General features: G+C 45.2%; 1 protein-coding gene and 1 non-coding gene across 8 annotated transcripts in view; both read left to right on the top strand.

Moving 5' to 3' along the window:
* PUM1 (pumilio RNA binding family member 1) overlaps positions 1-23,019 on the top strand; it is a 79,180-nt gene that overhangs the window by 52,544 nt on the left and 3,617 nt on the right. For 4 of the 7 annotated variants that reach the window (XM_069875209.1, XM_069875212.1, XM_069875211.1 and 1 more), the window contains exons 11-21: positions 3,378-3,516; positions 5,034-5,177; positions 6,111-6,407; positions 8,519-8,755; positions 14,444-14,711; positions 15,240-15,369; positions 16,102-16,236; positions 17,247-17,384; positions 18,949-19,074; positions 20,081-20,202; positions 21,583-21,775. In XM_069875209.1, the coding sequence (XP_069731310.1) occupies positions 3,378-3,516; positions 5,034-5,177; positions 6,111-6,407; positions 8,519-8,755; positions 14,444-14,711; positions 15,240-15,369; positions 16,102-16,236; positions 17,247-17,384; positions 18,949-19,074; positions 20,081-20,202; positions 21,583-21,775 (1,929 nt within the window). The remainder of the gene's footprint in view (positions 1-3,377; positions 3,517-5,033; positions 5,178-6,110; positions 6,408-8,518; positions 8,756-14,443; positions 14,712-15,239; positions 15,370-16,101; positions 16,237-17,246; positions 17,385-18,948; positions 19,075-20,080; positions 20,203-21,582; positions 21,776-23,019) is intronic. The other 3 variants (XM_069875214.1, XM_069875213.1, XM_069875210.1) reach the window with 1 other exon arrangement.
* On the top strand, positions 22,110-22,186 carry LOC138730428 (small nucleolar RNA SNORD103/SNORD85). The gene has a single exon (XR_011339025.1). It is a non-coding gene; the product is annotated as a small nucleolar RNA SNORD103/SNORD85 (small nucleolar RNA).

Raw genomic sequence — 23,019 nt, 5'->3', positions numbered from 1 at the left:
GAGTCATTCCTGGGGAGCACTGCGGCTTTGGAGAATCCGCATTTCTTGCAGTGACGACTCCTGAGTTGTAAGTGAGGCGAAAAGCCTCAGGTCTCTCTTTTAACAAAAGAAGAAACATCTGTACGTTCTGCTCTGCCATGGAGGTTAGCACACATATGTTTGAGGTGGTGAAATATTGCACATTAATGCTTGGGAAAACAAATATTGCAGCCAGTTTATGAACACTGCTAAGCAGTGCAGTAGTAAAAGCATGCGATTGGCGTGTCAGTGAAAATCCCCTTGCAGTCTGTTTTTGTGCCAAAGGCCATGGAGGTGATGATAATGTGTGTCAAGTACTAAATATCGGTAAGGGTGTTCTTACCTTCAGTGTGCTGCCCAGTGTAGGGTACTTTTTGAGGAAGAGTAGCTTTAAAGGGGTCAAAGTAACAGCAGAGTGAATTGGTTTGGTATCCAGGTGAGGACTTGAAGACAAAAGATAGAATCATAGAATAGAATCACCAGGTTGGAAAAGACCCATGGGATCATCGAGTCCAACCACACCTATCAAATACTAAACCATGCCCCTCAGCACCTCCTCCACCCGTGCCTTAAACACCTCTAGGGAAGATGACTCAACCCCCTCCCCCTCTGCCAGTGCCCAATGACCCTTTCCGTGAAAAATGATGTGTGAAAAGAAAACACAGAGTTTTCTGTTGTTATGAGGTGAACTGTGCAGCTGTTTTGCTTTAGTCTGCACAACAGTTTGGAGAATTTGATGCTTAAAAGGGGAAAATTAATGAAGTTAGTGAAAGTTTTTCTTAGATCTGCTGTTATCCTTCTAAGCATGCTAGAGATGCGTATTGATACAAGTACCTGATATTTAAATGGTATTTTGTTTTTATAAAGAAAAAAAACAGTGACAAGGTCACATGAGGGTGGATAAGGGGAACTTTTATGTATTTTTTAAATGTGTGGGATAAGATTTGCACCATCCGCCTCTGCTGTCTTAACCCCTTGGCAGTGACAGGATGTTGGGTTATATTGCCTGTGCTTTTTCTTCTGTTGAAAATTGTTCTGCTTCTTTGTGATGAATCACTGTAACTTCTTGTTCAGGTGTATTTTCTATTCCTGGAATTTAACTAGGTTAATTCTCCTAACTTCAGTTAGATAACATAAGCAATTTAAAGGTCTGATATTTAATCGTAGCTGTGCCTCTGGTGCAGGCAACGCAAATGTGAATGTAGCAGCTGCTGGAGCAGAAGGTGGAAGCTGAGATCAGTACAGAATTAAGAGGGAGCAATAATTTTCTTCCTTTATTGTAATGAAAAGTCATCCTGAACGCTTTATGAAGGTGTATGGAGTGTGTGGTGTTAGTTTGCTGTTTAAATCAGCATTTAAACCCCGGCAGTCCTCCAGACTAAGCTTATAGTTGCTAAACGCAAATAATTAAGTTAAATGTTTGAAGGATGAGAGGTGTCCCACCATCCTTGTTTTGGTTCTCGTTCCCTTTGAACCTGTGGTTTGATGTACTCTCTTTCTCCCCTCACATGTCAGCAGGGCCTGCAGTTTGGGTGTCCAGAAGCAGGCTTTTGCCTTTATTACCTGTCTGGCTCTCTGGCACAGCCCCAGCCAGTTTGTCCAGTGGTTGGTTAAGCGCTCATCCTCACCTGACATTGGCTCTGTACAGTTTTGTCAGCTGCTACCCCATGGTACTTCTTGCTTGGAAACAAAATTGTTCCGTTATCCTATCACAAAGCGAGGTGAATTCTTTCTCATAGTAACATCAACCCTTCCTTCCTGATCCTTCTGCGTTTCGGATGGCAATTACAGAAGATAACATTTGGCAACTGAATTTATTTGCTTCTGCTTTGAAAACTAAAGCAAAACTCCGTGTTTGGTGATATTATAAGGCCTTTTCACATACAAAAGCAGCGGTGTTTCACACCAGCGATTCAGGACCAGTGATGAGGAGGAGAACATGTTGCTCCTGCAGAGTTAATTCTCAAACCTCCCCCTGTAGCAGCAGCGGGTTGAATAGCCCTCCTGCACAAACCTGTGTGAAGGTGAAGGGGTATTCAGAGAGGGTTAAAGCCATTTCTGCTCTGGCATTCAGCCCGAGAGATTTTCCCCACGAAGGTGTGTGCTAAGAGAGCTTCTGCAAAGGCTGAGGCTGTAAAAATAACAAATATCAATCATCAGTAGCCTTTTTAATACTTTTCATTACTTTTATAGCCAGGAAGCAGGCAGGAGGGGGGGATCACGGGGTTTATTTTTAATGCAAACCTTCGATAAGCAGATACAACGTATATTTTTTAGGTGGAATTTGTTGAAGAAATGCTGAGGTGAATGTTTTGGAAACCTAGAGCGATGATTATGGACAGTTGATTTGTGACGCCTATGACATCTTAATAGTGTATTTATAAAAACCACCACCATTTTGCTTCCTGCCTCCTGTCATCCATTGTGTGCGTTCCACTCAGCGCCCTTGCACTGTGCTTGCTTACCAAGCAGCTGCAACTTGTGGGACTCCCTGGGCTGAAGAGCTCACATTCCAGCTTAAACAGCGAGAGCAGGCGCTGGGATGCACATCTAAACCAGTTCATTTCAGGATCCTCTTCCCGTCTCTCTATGCGCAGTCATTTTTTCCTTTCAGTAACTACCAGGTGACACACGCGATGTTACTTTTTGCACCAAACGTGGCATGTACCAAAGGATGGCTTTTTAATAAGCTGACCTCACTGGTGGGTGCAGGCTCTTCATCACCGCTTTGAGTAAAAGGCTTTTGCAAACACAGCCTGTGGCAGGTAATGACAGGAAAGGTCAGTCTGCCATCATCCCTTCTGAGAGCACCATGTGCTTAAACCACAAGAGCTACGTCTAAAAGACAGCATCTGATCTTTGGTCATTATTTCCAGTGAGTAAGCATCCTGTCACTGGGTCGCTGTTTTCCATGGGGGCTGGAAGCTTGGAAGAACCCATGTCACCTTGTGTCATCAGCCCCCAGTTCCACAGTCAGGCTTCTTAAGGTTTCTGCTCAAGAGGGCTTTCAGTGGAGCTTTTGTGGCAGAGACCAGATGTTATCTGGGATGGGGCAGACAGATTGCAAACACTTCTAACGAAGGATGAGTATTGAAGGGGTCAGATGACGAAGCGCTTTCAAATGATGCTCAGTAAGCCTGAGAGGGGATGTGTTCTCTAAATTGGGTTGCCTGCATTTACCTGTGGTCACTGCTTGAAGGCTTGTGGTGGTGATGGCAGAGTCCAGAGTAAAGGGATTGTCACACTGGTGGTGCAAGAACTGAACTGGATTGCTGCTGATGCTCCTGCAAGTGTCTGGTGATTGCGGCTTGCTCCTGCGTCCTGGCATAAACAGCTCGGTGTTCCTCTGTCTTCTTCAGGTTCTACGTGGAGGAGCCAGTCAGCGTCCTTTGACCCCGAATCAGAACCAGCAGGGACAGCAGACGGATCCGCTGGTGGCTGCTGCAGCTGTCAATTCTGCCCTTGCCTTTGGACAAGGGCTGGCAGCGGGGATGCCAGGTAGGGGCTCCGAGGGAGCTGCAGCTTCTCCAGTGCCCAGGGAGAGCCAAGATAATTATATCTTCTGTCTCTGCGTGGTGTCGCGTTTGCCTGGTGTTCAGTGTTTTGGTTTTATTGTTTTTAATCTGTGGGTATGCAAGGCTCTTTGGGGAGGTTGTTAGATGTCAACCCAACTACCTATGCAGCATTTTAAGTTAAATCGGTTTAGGTCCCTGTGTCACAGCTGAAAACAAACGTTACCAACTGTATTGCTGAACGGGTGGATTAGTTCCTTTGCGTACTCAAAAGAATTGATGGCTCCTGTTGCAAGTTGCTATCAGATGTTCCCGTGGCTCATCCTGGCTTATGTGATCTTTGTTTTAAAGCCACAGAGATCTTTTAGTCCCCTTCATTAGCCCTGTCTCTCTGTCCCTGCCAGGTGCTTGACTTTAGCAGGATAGGGACTTGCCCTTCATGATTTCTTCAAGAAGAGAAAAGGAATAAAAGAAGCAGGGTTTTGTTCTAATTTATAATTCTGCAAGAGAGGAGCCACTGTGTGAATTCCCACTCTCATCCATGAGGCTGCATGGTACAAATGCTTTTGACATTCAATGATACAAAATATTATTGAAAGGCAAAGGGCACATTTAAGTATTTTTTTGAATAATGTGCTAGTCTGTCCTGCTGGTCACATGTGAGAGAACAGGATTATTTCAGCCTTGAGTCTCCTCACAGGAAGCATCACGTGGTTGGTACATGGGGCTCTTTTATGGTTTAAGAAGAATGTTGCTGTATTAAGTTACAAAGTGAACTGTAATGCCTGAGTTTCCAGGCAATCTGCAGATTTCCTTAGACCTGCATTATCTGGGATATATTTACAGGGCCGATATTCACTGAGAGCATTCTCTGTGTGACTGCACCTTGGAGAATCTCTCCACTTCCTCCTGAAAGTTGTATTATACTGTAGAATTATCTAGCAAGCTGCCTGAGTAGCAGCAGTGCTGCAAGTCTATTATTTGTGTACCTCCAGCATGTTCGATTTAAGAGGTTTTATTTACATACATTGAAGAATGCTTTGTGATGTATTCCTTCAAAAATATATAACTTTCACTTCCACATCTTGTGTGCCTGTGTGCACACTGAACAGCTCCAACGCCCAGTTGGAAGTGCAGTTTGTTGACATGCATGAAAAATCCCAGCACACGTTGTATTTATAATGGAAAAGAAAGTGGGTTTTTTATGTTAAGAATTTTTTTTTTACCACTGTAATTGAATTTACACTTAGGACCATGGCTGTATAGTAGGTTTTGATGGGAAAAAGCTTTTTTTACCTGAAGTAAAGTTCTCTGCCAGTGTAAAGTTGTAAGCTGTTGAAATAAAAAAAGGAAAATAGCTGTTTTTTCAGGAGAAGCAGAGCTGATGTTGCTTTTCCTTTTTCCATTCAGATTTTCCCTTACAAACTGTATTGCACTGTATACATCTGAGAACAATTGATCTGCCTCCTGTTACATTGTTTGATCCCTTACGTGTCCCTGCAGGTTACCCGGTGCTGGCTCCTGCTGCCTACTATGACCAAACGGGCGCTCTCGTGGTGAACGCAGGGGCCAGGAATGGCCTGGGGGCCCCTGTCCGCCTGGTCGCCCCGGCTCCCGTCATCATCAGCTCCTCTGCGGCACAAGCAGGTGAGTCCCAGTCCCCTCACCAGTGCTGGGTGGACCTGAACTCCTCTGGGCTCTGCAGGCGATGATGACACCCTTGCCCTCACTGAGATCCGTTGTGGGGATTGTTGTTGAGAACATCCTCTGTGCGCACTGTGGGCTGAGCCTCCAGAGCAGTCTTGGAGAGGCAGCATCACGTAAACGCTGTTATTTTGCTGAGTTTCATGACAGTTATTTAAATTTGTCTGCTGGCATCTAGTTTCCCACGTAATAAAAGGTTTTGGCTGGTGTAGAACTCCCAAATGATCACCTTGCATAAATCGTTACGTGCCTGGCCTTTGCCATGAGTGGTTTTGGGTTTTATTAGGGTTCTCTGGGAGTTCAAGGCTTTAAAAGGCTTTTCCCAGCCAGTACCCCGGGTGTGTTAGCAGTCTTTGCCAGTGTTAGTAATGGATTATGAAATGGGCCTTTTAATTGTTTCCTTGTAACTCTTGTTTATTTTGCTTTTTCTTTTGCTTTGGAACTGGCTGAAAAACAAAAGCACTTGGGTTTGATGTTCTTAGCACTGCGGGATCACATTTGGTGCGGACAATTTTGCTTATTTCAAAACTTGTTTCTTAATTGGCTTTTGCTGAGTGTGGAACTAGATGGATTTGAGTCTTGCTTGGATCTTGGGAGAAAGGGAGCATTTCTGTGTATTTGATCTCTGTAGCTCTAATAACATGAGCAGCAGCAATAATAACGAGGCATTGGTGGTGTTTGTGGCTCTGCACAAGACTTGAGCTCGCATATAAAATAAAGAAAGTTTATGTAGAGTTTGATGTGAAAGGGAGATTTTCATCTTGAGAGGGAAGAAAAATCTATAGTAAACACAAGGAACCTTCTAAGTTTTAACTTTGAAACTTGCTATGAAAACGGATTTTTTTCAGTCTGTGCTCCTAATTACTTTCTCTCCAGCGGTTGCAGCGGCTGCAGCTTCGGCCAACGGTGCAGCGGGTGGCCTGGCAGGAACGACAAACGGACCATTCCGCCCTCTGGGAACTCAGCAGCCCCAACCCCAGCCCCAGCAGCAGCCCACCAACAACCTGGCCTCCAGCTCCTTTTACGGCAACAACTCTCTCAGCAGCAATTCCCAGAGCAGCTCCCTCTTTTCTCAGGGCTCTGCCCAGCCTGCCAATACTTCCCTGGGTTTTGGAAGCAGCAGCTCTCTTGGTGCCACGCTGGGGTCTGCGCTGGGAGGATTTGGGACAGCAGGTAAGAGGAGCGGCTTCTTCATGGTGGAACAGGGGAAGGAGTGGATAGATCCAAGTGCAGATTGTGAGCTGCTGGAGTGGCACGGGGGCACTGAGCTGCCGAGCCTTTTCATCTCTCCGAGCTTGAATGGGAATTTTCCTTTAGAGACTGCTTGGGCTTTCAAAATGGGCAGCGCTTGCTGTGAGCTTCTTATTGTAGGTGATTTATTAGAAGTACCAAAGTAATGGATTTGTTTGTTACACACATTCCTGCATCCCTTTGTTGCTAAAGTTTTTAATCAGCTTTGAATTTCCTTGGCTTTCCCTGCGTGTGTTTGGTGGAGACACTGGATGGACAGGATTCAACTCCAGACTGGCATCCATCCCTGTGCTCTTACCTCAGAATAACGGCTAAGTAAAATCTTGTGATTTCTAAAAAGCTGATCTGAGGTGGTTTCCATGCTTTATTCTGGGAATTGTTTCTTATACACTGAAAACCGTCACTTATTGTGGTTGCAGGAGATGTTACATCGTTTGGTTTGATTTGCTCATTAGGCGGCTGGAGACAGATTTTTTCAGACTAAAACCAAACCAGAAAGATGTCTGTGGGTGGTTTTTTTTTTTTTAACTTAGGTTTGTGTTTTTTGAAGTAGAACCATTGTTTTAATTACTGCTTAGTCTCAGAGGTAGTAATTACGTCCTGAACTTTCCTGCTTTCATCACTGTGAAGGGCAAGTTCAAACGTGCCTTTTGAATCCGCTCCTTCAGAAAAGCCCAAGGGATGTGCTGTCACCGACTGCATTGAATCGCAGTCTTAAATAAAAGTCATCCTAAATATTTTTCTTAAACCCAGCCTGAGAATTTGAACCATCTTGGATTCGGGTAAACACAGCATTCACTTCTTTCCCTTTGGTTTATTTAACTAATGGAATTCAATTACTCATTTGCTCAGTGCCAAGATGCACAAATGTGCGTTCTTTCAATCAATGAATAAAAATGTGAGGCCGCTGCATCTAGAACCTGTGTGCAGTCACGAAAAATGATTAGTCCATTGCAGTTAACAGTTTCACTATTTATTAAACAAGATTTTAATGCAAAATTGATTTTTTTTTCCCTCAAGTTGACAGTATATTTAAAGAGTTGTGTTTGACCATCAAGACAACTCTTCAAAAAACTGTTGAGTTTCTGCGTTCAATTGAATCCTGATTTCCATCTCAATAAAGCTTGGAGCAAACAGGAGCTGTTTTCTCACATAATGAAAGGGGAGCACAAGGATTTCAAGTAAATGTACATGGAGCTGTACATGCTCTTAAGTAAACACGAATAGATAAAATCTCCTGTTGGATTTGTTTTAGCTCTAATGGCCAAAGAATAAATGCAAGGCAATGCTTGTAGGGCAGTCTGATATCTTCTATTAAACGAAGTGATACGCTTAGGGGAAAAGGGCTTCAAAGTAAACAAACCGCTTTCTGGAGGCTCAGAAGTGAACCATTCACTGTTTGTATCCAAAATCCAACACCTTCACTATCCTCTTTTCTGTCATTTCCTTCAGGTAGATTTTTTTTATCTTCTTGATCCTTCTGCTTGTAGAGTTTTGGAGCTGTATTTCTTGATGTGTTCTATCAGTATAAAACCTACAGAGCTATTAATGCTGAGTTTTGAATTAAGGATTTCTGCTTCATCATTAACAATGTGGATTAATTAACGTGTTTTATTTGGACACATGCAGCACCCTTAGGAAAACACCAGCCTGGTGCAATGAATTATAGAATCATGGAATGGTTTGGGTTGGATGGAACTTAAAGCCCATCCAGTACCACCTCCTGCCATGGGCAGAGACACCTCCCACTGGATCAGGGGCTCCAAGCCCCACCCAACCTGGCCTTGAACACCTCCAGGGATGGGGCAGCCACCACTGCTCTGGGCAACCTGGGCCTCCCCACCCTCACAGCAAAACATTTCTTCCGAAGAGCTCATCTCAATCTCTCTTCCAGCTGAAAACCTTTCCCCCTTGTCCTATCCCTGTACTCCCTGGTAAAGATAAGTTGTTAATATGCTCTGGCTCTCCAGCTAGCTGGTTGTCTGGGACAGCTTGTTGACATCACGCAATTTTACTCTCTTCCCTCATTCCAGTGGCTAACTCTAACACGGGCAGTGGCTCCCGCCGAGACTCCCTTACGGGGAGCAGTGACCTGTACAAGAGGACATCCAGCAGTTTGACACCTATAGGACACAGTTTTTATAATGGCCTTGGGTTTTCCTCCTCTCCTGGACCTGTGGGAATGCCTCTGCCCAGCCAAGGACCTGGCCACTCTCAGACTCCGCCACCTTCCTTATCTTCACATGGATCCTCTTCAAGCTTAAACTTGGGTAAGAGACACAGTATTGCCGACCCCGCGCTTCGGGGCGCTGCTCTGCTCTCCCGGGGTGCAGGGCTGTGAGCGCTGCGCTGCTGGGTAGGTGAGGTGCCTGCTGCCTGCTCGTGGCTCTCATCCCTGCGGCAGGGCCCCTCCTGCAGGTGAAACACCGAAGCAGGAGTTGTGGCCCCTGTGTTGTGTGTTTGTCTCGCACCATAGTTCAGCTGTGAAACAGGATGGTTTCTGTGTTGCCTCCTTGTTCCCTCATCTCTCCATTATCGATAAGGTTTCCAAGCATTTGAGAAACAAGCTGTTCTTGAGCAGAGCTCGATAACAGCACCAGTTGTTTGTTATCCTTGAATCAAATAGATATGTAAGGCTGATCCTTAACCTTGTCAGATGTTTTAAGATACCCATTAAGCTTTCAATAATAAATTAATGAGTTCAGAATACAGTTTCTTCATTTAACCAAAACATGCAGTGTTGTCTGGAGCAGTATTTAGTGTTTAACTGAGGATTTGGGTAGTCTTCTTTTGAGACTTTCCCACCAGTGTGGCCTCATCAAAAGCACATTAATGCATGGGAGAGTTTCTTGATTTTGGTAGGGTACATGACTTTATGCAAGCTACGGTTTCTGGAAGAGATTCCAGTTGGCCCAGAGCTCTTGTGTACAGTAAAGTGAATCTTCAAAATAAATAAAGCAAGTACTGAAGCAGTGCTCATCTGAATTTCCTGAAGTGCTCATTTCTAGCCCTCGTTAACAAACAAGATGGGTTTTGTTGCATCAGCACCAGATAGTTCAGTACTTGCTCAAGAAATCACTGTTTCGGTTCTGTCCCTTATCTGTCTGGATTTAACAAAACCGTTGGTTATCAGAGCTGTTTTCCATGCATATCCACACTCATCCAATACTGCATTTATCATGTTTATTACATGCAGGTGTTATAAATTCAATGCTGGCTAAAGGTGAACATGGAATAGTAATAAATGATTTTTTGAGGTCAGATTTAGATTTACCATCTTTCTTTGTTAAGAGCTTTAGTAGAACCAGAAGTGTTTTTAGCTTTATTTATGCAGCCATACAGTCCTTATGCTGAAAGCTTAAACAACTACAATAAATTAATGCTGAAGAGTAACCAGATTCCAGATCTGACTCTAGTAAGTCTCTTGCCCCTGCAGGCAACCAAAAGAATGAGTCTTAAAAACTGGATCAGTGAAAGGTTGATCTGTTTGCGAGCAAACCCTGGTGAGAAAGCGGAGGTACCATTCACATCACCGGGCTGCTCCCCCATGCAGTGAGCACCCCGGGCTTCCTGGCTTGACAGAACATTCCTCTGCTTGGAGCCTGGTTTTCTCTGTGGCTGACTTCATGCTTGGTAACACTGCAGGAGAAATCTCATATATAGCTTGACATTTGTGTGGTTTTCGCCTTGAAATCTGTTAAAGGTCATTTTGTTGTCCTAAGTTTCTCTTTCACCTGTAATAGAAGACAGTGTTAAGTGCAATTGTAGCTCCCTTTGATTGCAGAATAAGATCTAATGCTATAAAACCAGCACAGGCATTGTTTTTCCTTATAAAAGAATTGAGGCTGACTCCCGTTTTATTTGGGAGTGATACCAGAAGCAGTTTGTGATGGAGAGGATGAGGATTATTTCTAAATATCTAAAAATGGAAGGACAGTGTGGTACACCCAAACGTTGTTTGCAAAATCGGGAATTGGAGCAGTTGCATTTAGAACTGTGTGTTATGTGGGGGGCCACAACCTGGGGGAGTCAATTCCAATACCTTTGGTTTCAGGATTAGACAACGACACAAGAAGTTGGCATCAAATCTGACCTGCAGTCAGCAAGTTTAGGGTTAAGTGCAGTGTAAGCCGTGGGTTTGACTTTGTCAGGTCGTTTGTTGGGTTGGTGGTGTGTGTAAAGCTTCAGCTCCTGCTCTTCTGACTTTGTGAAAGCTCATAGCTGTGAAAAATGGTGTGTATTTATCAAGCTAGGCTTTTTCTGGTGGTGTAAAGTGACCTTGTGGGATGTCTGGGCAATTGCAAGTACCTGAAATAACCATGCAGCTGGTTCTTAGGAAAAGAACAACTGGAAGAGGGAGGCTGAGCTAAATACATTCTGTAAATTCAGAGGCGTGTGCCATATACACAACCGTGCAGAGCTAGAGTAAAGCATCAGTAAATAAACACGCACTTCTGGGTGCTAAAGCAGCAGGATTCCTCTTCTTCCCCACTACAGAATTATAAATCACTAAATACATTTTATAAGTTAAAAGATGTAACTTTGGCCAGGTTACACTTCACATCAGTTCCTGTAGACCCATAAGCAGGTTTTGTCAGCCCTTGTGTACGTGGCTGGCATGGTCCTGATAGGAACATCATTCTGCAGCCTGGGGCTGAATGTGGCCAACTCTGGGTTTTCCCAGTTTGGAATTGGAGTCAGGATTTGTAGCGCATAAGTAATTCTTTTTATTTTATGGTTTTCTTGCAGGAGCTGCTTGGGGGAGAGCTGCCCCATGCCTGTAATTTAAGAGGGAGGATGGGTGTGAGGAAGCTTATACTGACATGTAGGAATTGGATTGATTAGAGGTTATTTGGGAAGGCTGGCTGGGGCGTGGATAACTTGGTAGCTGTGAGTGTTGGAGGGGCTGCAGGGCTGCATCAGCCTGAGCAGCTGGTGGCACCCCTGGCATGGGGCTGCACAGGTGACAGATTGGGGCAGTGACACCATAGGGTGTCCAAGGGCTGGATCCAGCCTTCCCAGCCCCCGGAGCCCAGAGCTGAGCAGGTGCTGCTGAATGCCTCTGCTCTGAGCCCTCAGGAAGGGAGAGCAGCAGGGACGTCTGCTCTGCCTGTTTCTCACAGAGCCATTTTTTCATTTTCCTTTCTTTCCCATTGTTCTGGCATTTCTCACACCGGGAACTCCCGTGATGCAGAGCGTACAAAGTCCCCTGGAAGCTCGCTTAAGAAGTGCTTTGTTTTCAGACAGCAGCCTTTGTGTTTCTTCCCCTGTGTTTTCTTTTTGACTCATCCTTTCATTGTCCTTTCCTTTCCCTGAAATCAGGAATTCTTTCAGGTTAACGTCTGTCTCCAGTGCCCCAGCAAGCACTGAGAAGCTGAGGTACCATTTCAAAATAGGAAATGCTCGGTTGTTATGGCCACAGTGAGAGTCTGAGTCAAAGTAACACATCTGCCTTGGGATCCCCAGGACAGAGCCTGTGCACTTTGTCCTCCCAGTTGCAGATTTTTCCTGACATAACCCAGACACTGTGAAGAAAATATCGTTGATAGGTTCAGAGCCAGAGCCACAGCAGAGCTGTCCCTTCTCTGCAACCTCTGTGTGCTGTGTCCAGCACTGCTTTACTGTTGTTACGAGGATGCCGAGTACTTTGCATGGGCAGATGTTAGCCTGATAGGATGTCTCCATTTTTGTTTTGTAGACGACTCCTTTTGATGTTTGTTGCGGCTGAGGATGCAGGAGAAAGTCTCAGTGCCAGCAGTCTTGTCCCTTCTTTGGTGTTTTTGCCCCTTTATTCTACCCTAGTGTTCCTAAGAGCTTTAGGAGCTTTCAGCGTCCCTGCACTGCTCCTGAACAAGGAGTTGTTTCATTGTGGTTATGTGTAAGATCCCGCTGCAGTGTGGGATCAGGCAAAGTCGCTGTATTCCCAGCCACAAGTGGGCATAAAAGAGCTTGAGGTGCACCAAGGCTTCTGGCCTTAGGTGTGCTTGCTTCATTTAGGAAACCTGTCCCCAGCATGATCTCTTTAATTCCCAGTGAGATGTTGAACATCATGGGGAGACCTGCAGTCGGCATCTCCGTTGTTAGAAAGAGGCACGGGTAGAAAATGAGAGTAATTTGTGGTTTATTTTGGATCTCCAAAAACATCAGAAGGTTTTTCTCAGGAAACCTGACAGAGAAGACTTTGTACCAGTTGTGCTCTCCCTCTTAACTAAGAGATAAGGTGTAGGTGATAACAGTGTGAGTGCTAAACCCTTCCCTCTTACAGCCGGTTGTAGATGAGCAGGAGCTGGATTTCCGTTTCAGTGCCTTAGTGTTGTAACTCTTGCTCCAGGCTTTCAAAAAAACAAGTGGAAATTCTGAGCTCTTTGAATTCCATGGAGAACGCCAATGCTCAGCTTGTCACTGTTGGGTTTCCTTTACCTGAGAGTGCTTTACTGTTCCTTTGAATATCCCAGACCTTCCACCAATAAGGAGTATCTCTTGCTCAATTTTCAGAGTTCTTGCTCAGTCAAGAACTCCAGTGGATAGAGAAGACGGTGGCCACACCTTTGGCCTGGCACCATAAGAAAGATGTGAACAAGAAGCTCTCTTTTCCTCCTCTAGATTTGGCACCTGCTCTGGAGAAGTCAGAAAAATGTTTGCCCAGCTCGGGAACAGGGGAACTTGATTAGGCCATTATCAGATACTTAATTCTCATCCAGTGCTTCCTGCACAGGAGCTTTCTTCAGGCAGCGATGGCAGAGGAGCGCAGTGCACTCAGCTCTGCTATTTAATGTTTTTATTTCAGATGCTTGTGCATGGCTGCCAGGAGCAGATCTCTTTGCAGACAGCCCTCCTGATTTTTGCCATCAAGATCTTCCCTCCTTCGCAAAGGTTTCTTGTAGCTTTGTTTTCCAGGTGGTTTCCCCTCCCTGCTTCACACTGGCTGTTCAGGTTCCCATGCCATAAGAACATTTTTCTTGGGAGGGGTTTGTCCTACCCAGGAAAAACCACTCTCGCTCAAGGCATCTTGCGTTCTTTGACCAGCAGGGGGATCCCGAGCCCTGCAAGAAAGGCAGGAGTCCTCTGCCATAGCTCTGTAGCAAATTGCAAAGGATTGCAGGCAAGGAAACAGCATTTAAAGGTGTAAGTTGGTTCCTATCAATACTTGCAGTTTACTGTCTGTGTGATAAATCGTTACCTGTGCCCCATATACTTGTTACTGGTCACCTAGCAGCTGCCTTAACGTGGGTGAGAATCTTCAGGGCATTTGTGAAAGCACAGGGTTTTTTTAAACTATTTTTTATTGTTTTAAGTTATTATTCTTTACCTGTATTGAATAGTGATTTGTTTTTTATATCCAACATGTTTATACTTATTTCTTGCTGCCTTTTTACAATTTGGTTTTGTCTTAGTTCTGTCCCCACCTTCAGTTTGCTGCTTTTAAATCCATCCTTTGCGCAGCAGCAGGATAGCTGGAACAAAGGGCGGGTGGAGGATAAGGCAGTTAGAAACAGCAAGTTAGCGAGTGGTGGGATTGGCAATTTGTCTGGTTTGGACACAGAGTGAGGAACAGGAGTTGTTACAGGCTGTTCTTTGCTGAAATCGCTAGCTGTTCCAACTTTCAAACAACTCTGTGAAGCTAAGAATCACAGAATGCTTTGGGTTGTTGGGAACCTCAACGCCCATCTAGTTCCAACCCCCCTGCCGTGGAGGGGACACCTCCCACTGGATCCAGTTGCTCAAAGCCCCATCTAGGCTGGCTTTAAACATCAAGGAGCAATTCTTGAACACCCTCCCATCAGAATAATTTAAGGGTGGTTCATTTAGCTTAGTTGCAAACAATTCCTGGTTGAACCATGTCAGAAACCCATCTCAGTGGAAAAAGAGTAATTAGAAGTGGAACACCTAGGTTGTAGATTAACACCTCAGCCGCTTTATTTGATCTTGTGAATGACCCTTGTTGTTGTGCCTGGCAGGAGGGCTCACAAACGGGAGCGGCCGCTACATCTCTGCTGCTCCTGGAGCTGAAGCCAAGTACCGCAGTGCGAGCAGTGCCTCCAGCCTCTTCAGCCCCAGCAGCACGCTCTTCCCTTCCTCTCGCTTGCGCTATGGGATGTCTGACGTGATGCCCTCTGGCCGAAGCAGGCTGCTTGAAGATTTCCGCAATAACCGGTACCCAAATTTACAGCTGAGGGAGATCGCTGGGCACATCATGGAGTTCTCCCAAGATCAGCATGGATCCAGGTGGGATTAAAAACTTTGTGCTGTGGGAAGCTTTTGGGACAGCTGCTCTTTTGAGTCACCATCGTTTGCAATTTGCATCACATCCTGAAGCAAAGAGGCAGAACAGGGAAAAGAAAGTGTTAAAAGCCAAGCAGTGTAGTACTCTGACCCTTCTTTTTAAAGACTTGAGTACAACTGCTGATAGCAGGAGTTCTTCCTCTGAAGATTTGCTTTGTAATTTGTTTGCTATTCCCACTGGCATAGCTTAACTCATTTTAAAGAGCTGTCTGGATGTGAGACCTTGCTGTGTTACTCTATTTAGATCTGCTTAGTTTGGAATGTGGAGGTTTCTGGGGTACCAACAGTGATGTGTGGCCATGGACCTCATGGCTGCAACCACCCTGAGTTTTCAGATTGATAGAAAAGGCAACTGTACTTTAAAGATTAGTTTTGCAAGAACGTCGTGTATGAGGCTTTTGGAGGGAATTGTATTAATAAACATGTTGTGGACGTATGTGCCAGTGGCATCACCCCAGCCCTGTTTTTCAGGTTTATTCAGCTGAAACTGGAGCGTGCTACCCCAGCAGAACGTCAGCTTGTGTTCAACGAGATCCTCCAGGCAGCTTATCAGTTGATGGTGGATGTATTTGGAAATTATGTCATCCAGAAGTTCTTTGAGGTAAGTCCCCATTCCCCTGCAAATCTCACTCAGCTGCCTGCTGTCTGGAGTTACAGCTACAGCATGTAGAAGCCCTGCTGGCTAAAATGGTGGCCATCTGTCCACACTGATGTTGTCATCTCCCCACTGGCTGTTGCATCATTCTTGCTGGGATGACTGTGGTGTGGGATCTGAAACACTTTGCTTTGAGATGCAGAAGGTTCAGGAGTAAATAGCAGCATATCCAGGAGACAGAGGCCCAACAAGACTTCTCAAGGATGCTGTGCTGAGCTCTTGGTAATTGTGTGTTTAGGAACAAAAGAGAAACCTCTTCTCTGGTGAACGTAATCTGTTGGAAGAAAGTGTTGTGCTTGCATACCAGGAGGTTGGGCAGGCACCCACCTCTCCTTGCAAGTGCTCTGCTTCTTCTCCACCAAGCCTTGGTGGTTCTGCTCTCAGGTAGTTTTATATCAGCCTTGTCAAGGGTAGCGAGCTGGCACGTGTCACCCCGGTGGCCCCAGCGTCTTTGGCTCAGAAGTCCATTTCACGCATGGCAGCATGTCTAACAGACACAGAACAGCCGTCTGGCTTGTGCCTGCCCACACCCATCGAGGTGTGCTTGATATTTTCTTTTCTTTTCAGTAGGCACAACGTTTTGTGTTTAACGCTTTGTCGTGACGGCGTAGGAGTGCTGTCATGCTGCTTGGCCATGAGTGGGTTGTGCTTGTAGTGATTGGTTTTTTCTCTTTGCAGTTTGGCAGCCTGGAACAGAAGCTGGCCTTGGCAGAACGTATCCGTGGGCACGTTCTCTCCCTGGCTCTGCAAATGTATGGCTGTCGGGTGATCCAGAAGGCCCTGGAGTTTATTCCCCCAGACCAGCAGGTAATTGTAAGTTTCAATTTTAACTTTCTTCTTGATGTTTACTGTTCCTTGCCGTTTGGTGACCTGAACTGCGACCTCCTGTTCCTCTTGTGGCTGGTGTTCTTTTGGTTTGGTTTATGGCATGCTTGTTACCTTTTATGTGCATGTTAAGTATGTGACACCATTCTTGGGTCTTGTCATCGTCTCCTTGTTCCACTTAAGTGACCGTAGCGTTGGTTCTTTTTTAATTCCCTGCAATCAGATTACATGTATAAGGGAAACGTGGTGAATTAGAAGATATTTTTAAATCCCTGGAAGGAAACAATGCCAGAGTTTTGCCTTTAATATTCACTCAAATATCAGTGCTTTGATATGTGGGTCAATATTCTGCTTTCCTGCTGTGAGATGTGTGAGCAGCTCCTAGTTCCTGTCGAGCCAGGCCTGGCACTGAAGAGATGTGGATGATCGCCAGAGTCCCACTCAAAGCTCATTAATAAAGCAGATCCTCTAGGGTTTTATGAACAGTGAATTAAGATGAAAAGACACTAGGCAAGCTAGCTAATAAAGGTGGTAAGAATTGTAATACAAGAATCTGAGTGTAGGTTATTAAATTAAAAACTGACAGAGGCTTCAGGAACACTCACTCCTTTTAAGTTGAGCCTGAGCCTAAGCTGTTACCTTCGGGTGTCAGCAGGGTGGTGCCCAGGCTGTCCCAGGATTCGTTGTCTTCCTCCAGAATGGCATTTCTGAGTTCTCTGTGCTCCTGAAATGCTTGGGTTTGCATAGGCCGCAAAACTGAGCTCATCCAGTTTTGTGGTATCGTTAAATTCCCCAAACTGTCATTCTCTGTTTGCTGATTGTGAAGGTTTTAGCCTGTGTGTGGGCTATGTGGCTACTGGGAAATGTACAGTTTGGAATACACTGGTGCATCCTTCATACCTTTTGTATTCCTGACCACATTTAGCGGTGCAAGCTTTGTGTTTATCAGCCATGAATCCTGGTGGTGCTTTCTGTTTGTCTTTCTCTCCTCCTAATAGAATGAGATGGTACGGGAGCTGGATGGCCATGTCCTGAAGTGTGTGAAAGACCAGAATGGGAACCATGTGGTGCAGAAGTGCATTGAGTGTGTGCAGCCTCAGTCCCTGCAGTTCATCATTGATGCGTTTAAGGGACAGGTAAGTCCTGGCTCTCACTCTTTATATTCTTGTGCACGGGAGAGGCTATAGCTTCTTCAGCTGTGTTGAATGCTAAATTTTAGCAGGCATCAGTTGCAAGGTTTACACGGCAACGTTAGGGAGCCTAGAAACTCTTTGCATAGGTCTCTGTTACCATTTTTGTGCAGGCATATGACAACAAAGCATTGCAAAAATCCATTTTCCTGGAACATACAGTATTTCTGATGGGAAAACCAGTCTCTCACTAATTCATCTTCATAGTAAAAGTGGTGAGCATAGCTTTGTGATGGGTAGAGTAAACTTTCATTGTGATCCTCTCTGTGAGGATGCTTAGAGGACAGCTGTTTCCCAAGGGCTTCAGACCAGGGGAAAAATGTGAGTTTAATTTAGAAAAAGGCAGTTTCATTCTCCCAGATTTTGTGTGGTATCCTCTCCTGAATTGATGTCCTGGATATTAATCGTGTAGCTGGCTTTATTATGCCTGTAGTCAGCTTGTCTTCCATTATAAAAACGCTGGTTTGGGCGTTTCCAACTTCAGCTTAATTGGTTTTAGAGGGGGACTTTGAAGTATTGAGGGCTTTGCCACAGGGATGTGAGGATGGCCTGGGGTTGTTAGGGCAGGAACCAGCCTTTATTAGTTTGTATGCTCCTGGAACGGACGGGAAAGTGAGGACTTGCTCAGCTGTGTTAAAACAAGCAGGATTCTAGCTGGAAACTTACTCAGCAGATTTGCTGGTTGGAGTTTAGCTGGGACCTCCCACGAGGGAGTGAGGTGAGGCAGAAATTCCTCTGGGAACCTGGTTGATGGCCCTGATGTTGCTTTGACCACCCGGCCCAGTTTTGTCTGAACTTTCATATGGAAGATTAAACTTGCACCTCCAGACTCTTTTTCTTTAATTGTACTTCAAGTCCTGTTTTCTGCACAGTTAACTCAATAGTTATTAAAAATATGTGGACTGTTAATTCAGTGCTTGGATTTGCTGCTTTTGTTAACTTTGCAACCAAACAGGACTTTGTGCTTTAAAACTGTGCAGTAACAATAAAGTGTGTCATGGATTACCAGATCTGCTCCTAAGAACATTAGAAACAAGAAGGAAGGTTTTCTGTTGTCCCTTCTCTGAAGTGCAGTTAAGGGTTTCAGACAAATCCAAAGAGTTTAGGGTGATCCTTTGTTGACTGGTTCATATCATTCCTTACACAGCTTAAAATACACAGCTGGCAAGCAGTGTGCTGGGTTTGTTCTTCTGAAACAGGTTTTAACGCAGCTTCTAGTAATGCTTTGATGTCCCAGTGTTTTTATTAATTAAGAGGCTTTACCCTTTGTTTTCCTGTTTCACGAATGGGGAAGCTGAGGCACAGGGATGTGCCTGCGGTCACCCAGTTACTCCTGTGGCCATGGGATGTTGCCGGGTCACTTGATGCTCTCTGGAGCTGCAGTGCCATAAGCTGGCATTACCTGCCATGCCCAGGAAAAACTGTGTTCATTTAGTTCTGAGAGGTTTCTAGGATTCACAGACTAACAGATGTGTTGCTGCCTGTGCTTGCCTGTCTCTGTTGGATGCAGGTTTTTGCGTTGTCTACACATCCATATGGCTGTCGTGTGATCCAAAGGATCCTTGAGCACTGTCTTCCCGAGCAGACCCTTCCCATCTTGGAGGAACTTCACCAACACACCGAGCAGCTTGTTCAGGTCAGTGTGGGAAGGGGGAATGGGAGTGCTGAGAGATGTTTCTGGGTTTCTGCTTTGTATTGGGAAAGCTCCGAGCAGCCTGTTTGCGACCCCAGCTGTAGTGCTGCAGGGTCGCATGAACACAGAGATTCCTGAAGAGGAAGAGAAAGGAACATGGCAGACACTAAATGCATTGTCACTGATTGGTTTGGTTATGTGCAAATATCCAGCAGGTGTCAAAGTTGTTGTTACTTTCCATTCTGAAAAGGATCTGAAGTATTGAGTGGGCACGTGTCCTGGTGCTTCACTCTAGAATCATAGGATGGTTTGGGTTTGAAGGGACCTTAAAGATCATCCAGTTCCCACCCTCTGCCATGGGCAGGGACACCTCCCACTGGATCAGGGGCTCCAAGCCCCATCCAACCTGGCCTTGAACCCCTCCAGGGATGGGGCAGCCACCACTGCTCTGGGCAACCTGGGCCAAGGCCTCCCCACCCTCACAGTAGTTGATTTGAGGAGCTGGTTACTCCTAGGAAAAGAAAATGCCAGGTATTTGGGGTCCTTAAAATGTGCTGGTTATATGCACACCCCCATCCCTGGCTGCATTTCCTCTTCCTTCCAGTCCTTCTAACAACTTGTTTTACTAGGATTCTGATATTGGGGCACAATGGAGCCCTGCGTTGTATGTGCACGTGCTTAATGCATGGATCGTGGGAAGAGGCTGGGAGGCGAAGGCATCAGGGAATGCCTCTGGGATAATGAAGTGGGAAAATGCATATCTTGTGGTGTGGATATGCACATGTTTGGAATATGAACACATGTAAGGACAGCCTCCTGTTCAAGGATGTTGTTTTGTGTTTATAATCAGTACAAAAATGTGTAGGATTTTACTCCTAAAAAAACTACTGCACTTTTCTGTAGAGGTAGAAAGCATTTACGTGATTTCTTCAATAGCTATTGGGAACTGGTTTGATATTAATGGTTCCTGTCCACCTTTTGTCACACGCTTCTGCTGTCTCTCAAACAGGATCAGTATGGGAACTATGTTATCCAGCATGTACTAGAACATGGTCGGCCTGAGGATAAGAGCAAGATTGTAGCAGAAATTAGAGGCAACGTGCTCGTGTTGAGTCAACATAAATTTGCTAGGTATGAATTTGTTCCTTGGAGTCTTCACACCCTGTGGGAGCATAGACACATGCTAGAGCTGCGGAGGAGTTAGGGGTGGGGTGTAGGTAGGTGAAAAGGGGGGAAAATAACTTCTTGCCGAATAAAAGAATGCTATTATTATTTATTCTTATAAACTGGAACGTGACTGGCAAGGTAAGTTTTACCTGTAGTGAAGGAGGATGAAGATTTGGAAGAGCAGCTCTAATCCAAGTTCCTGAACTTGACCAAGAGTTTTTGTGTGTGTTGGTGTTTTGAGTTTGTTTTGATGTTTTTCAGCAGTCACTATCCCTTAGATTATATCCTACCCTAAGAGCATTTCACTGCCTCTGGGATGCCATGTCAGGCCACAAGGGAGTTTGGGAAATCAGTGTAGCAACGATTCTTTTGGTCCTTTCTGAGGCACCTGCATAATGATGTCTGTGTAGGAAGCTGCCGCAGTCCAAGGTTGTCAGTCCAGATCCTACAGAGCTACATGTGGGTAGAAGCAAAATCCAGTGGATGTCGAGACAAAGGAATGTTTCCCACATCTGTAAATCCCTTTTGTGTGTGTTTCCAGCCATTTGAATATGAAGGCTGAGTGCTTCAAAGGCCCAGCATTCCCCGTTTTTTATGATTAGTGAAATAGTGCTTTAATACTTCTGGACACAAGGGAAGTGTAACATTAACGAGAATTAGAAGAGTGTGGTCTTTATGTTGTTATTTCAGATCCTTCCTCCCTGAGTTGCCTTGCTCTCTTTTTTTCTACACTCCTTTCCAGGAGGAGCATTAATGAGTGCAGGGTGGCCCCTGAGCTCAGCACTGGCTGCGGCAAACCTCTGCATGATGTTATGATTCAGTCAGGGATGCAGAAGAGAAGACTAGCAAAACTCTCTCTCCCCTTTCACATATCCTATTTAACTTGGATCTCTGGAGAACAGAGATTAGTCATCTAATATATTCAGGAATTTTGGAAGTTCTCTGCCTTTGCTGAGATCTTTTGTTCCTGAAGAAGCATTTCCCTGTTGTTCTAACCTTGGACCTCTGTTCCTGTCAAACTCCAGTATGGAGAAAACCAAACAAAGAACAACTCAACTGCTTCCCTAATGGGCTTGCTATGAGCACAGGCGCTGATCTCATACAGCGTCGCTGTAGAGCTGCACAAATTTGGGTGAAATAAAACCTGAACTGATCCATTTCCCAAATTCCCACTCAGATCTTGAGTTCCTTGGACTGCTCTTCACATTGCTAAACCTCTGTGCCAGCACATATGTCTCTCCCAAATGGTCTGCCTTTGCTAGAAGCGTGAGAGCTCTCCTTGGGGTTGAACAAAAAGCCCAGTAGAGATGTTACTCAGAGATTTTCCTTCTTTTATTGTTACAGCAACGTGGTGGAGAAATGCGTCACCCACGCCTCCCGCACGGAGCGCGCCATGTTGATCGATGAGGTGTGCACTATGAACGATGGCCCTCACAGTGCCTTATACACCATGATGAAAGATCAGTACGCCAACTACGTGGTACAGAAGATGATTGATGTGGCAGAACCAGCTCAGCGCAAGATTGTCATGCACAAGGTAAGCAGCTACCGTCGATTGATGAGGATGTAAGGCTTGTCGCTGCCACACTGGTTGCAGAGAGAAAATAGAGCTGAGGTGATTGCTTTTGCCATTAGAATTTCCTAGTAACAGAGGTTTTTCAAAGTTGCTTGCTTCGGTAGTAGCTGAAATATGAAAATGGGAAATAACAAGATGCCATTTGGATTTAAAACTAGCTGATTGCTTCTAGCAATCTCTCCTGACCCAGTAACCTACTTCTGTACTCGTGGTGTAGCGAGCGCTGCTAAAAACCGCCAGGGCTTTCGCTGCAGTGGTGCCGTCAGATCGGTGCCTGGCGAGGGGCCCTCTAGAGTCTGGCGATGACGACACACTTGCCCTCACTGAGAGCTGATGAGAGCTGTTCTATGCGCTCAGTGGAGCCGAGCCAGACCTCAACGCTGCTGCCTGAGCTGCTGGCTGCGTTCCGGAGGGCGGCCAGCGCTGTCACCTCGCATCCCCACAGGACGGGCAGGTTGGCTCACGGCGCCTGTCTCTGTAGTGCCTCAGCCTGGAGCCATTAATCAAATTCTCTCTTTCTCAGTCCTCAATGCGCTTTTGGTGAGAGACTTCCATGCTTTAGCATTGTGCTGCGGCGTTTGAGTGCATAACAGTTTCAGGACTTAGTATTTGTCAAAAATGAAGACGTTTTGGAATTAAATATGCATTGCTGCCAGTCCTGCCTCCCGAGGCTATATGCCTCCCGTGGGACAGCAGGCTCTAAAAACCAGGTGATGTCTTCATTTTCCTGCTTTTAAAAGTCCCATTTGTGGCTCTTTATAACTGTAATGAATGGAAAAAATAAGCTTTTAAATGTGTAGTGGAACTGAGATTGTTTTCTCAACACCAGCTGGATCTCGGCCTCTTATTGGTAATAAAACACTGACTGACTGGCTTGGGAAACCTCGTATTTATGTTTTGTTTAAGAAGAACTGTTAGGGGTTCAAATCCCAGTGAGATCAAGTGTAGTTAAGAATCCTTGAGTAAAATGGACCAAGTGATTGTTCTATGAAAAGAAGTGGGTATTAATGTGCAAAAGAGCTGTATTTTACCTGCACAAGGAGGTCAATTAGTATGTAAACAACATTTATGCAGCTGAAATAATCCTCAGGGAGGTAAATTCCTAGGTTTAGGAATCATTCGGAGTGGCTCTTTTAAACCAAAACCTGTATTAGTCCAAAAGAAGCTATAAGAATGATTCAATAAGACAACTGTAGCCGGCTGAC

This window comes from Phaenicophaeus curvirostris, chromosome 23, assembly GCF_032191515.1.
Source record: "Phaenicophaeus curvirostris isolate KB17595 chromosome 23, BPBGC_Pcur_1.0, whole genome shotgun sequence".
NCBI classification, from domain to species: Eukaryota; Metazoa; Chordata; class Aves; order Cuculiformes; family Cuculidae; genus Phaenicophaeus; species Phaenicophaeus curvirostris.
Note: the sequence above shows the minus strand (reverse complement) of the source record. Positions and strands in the feature narration are given on the sequence as shown.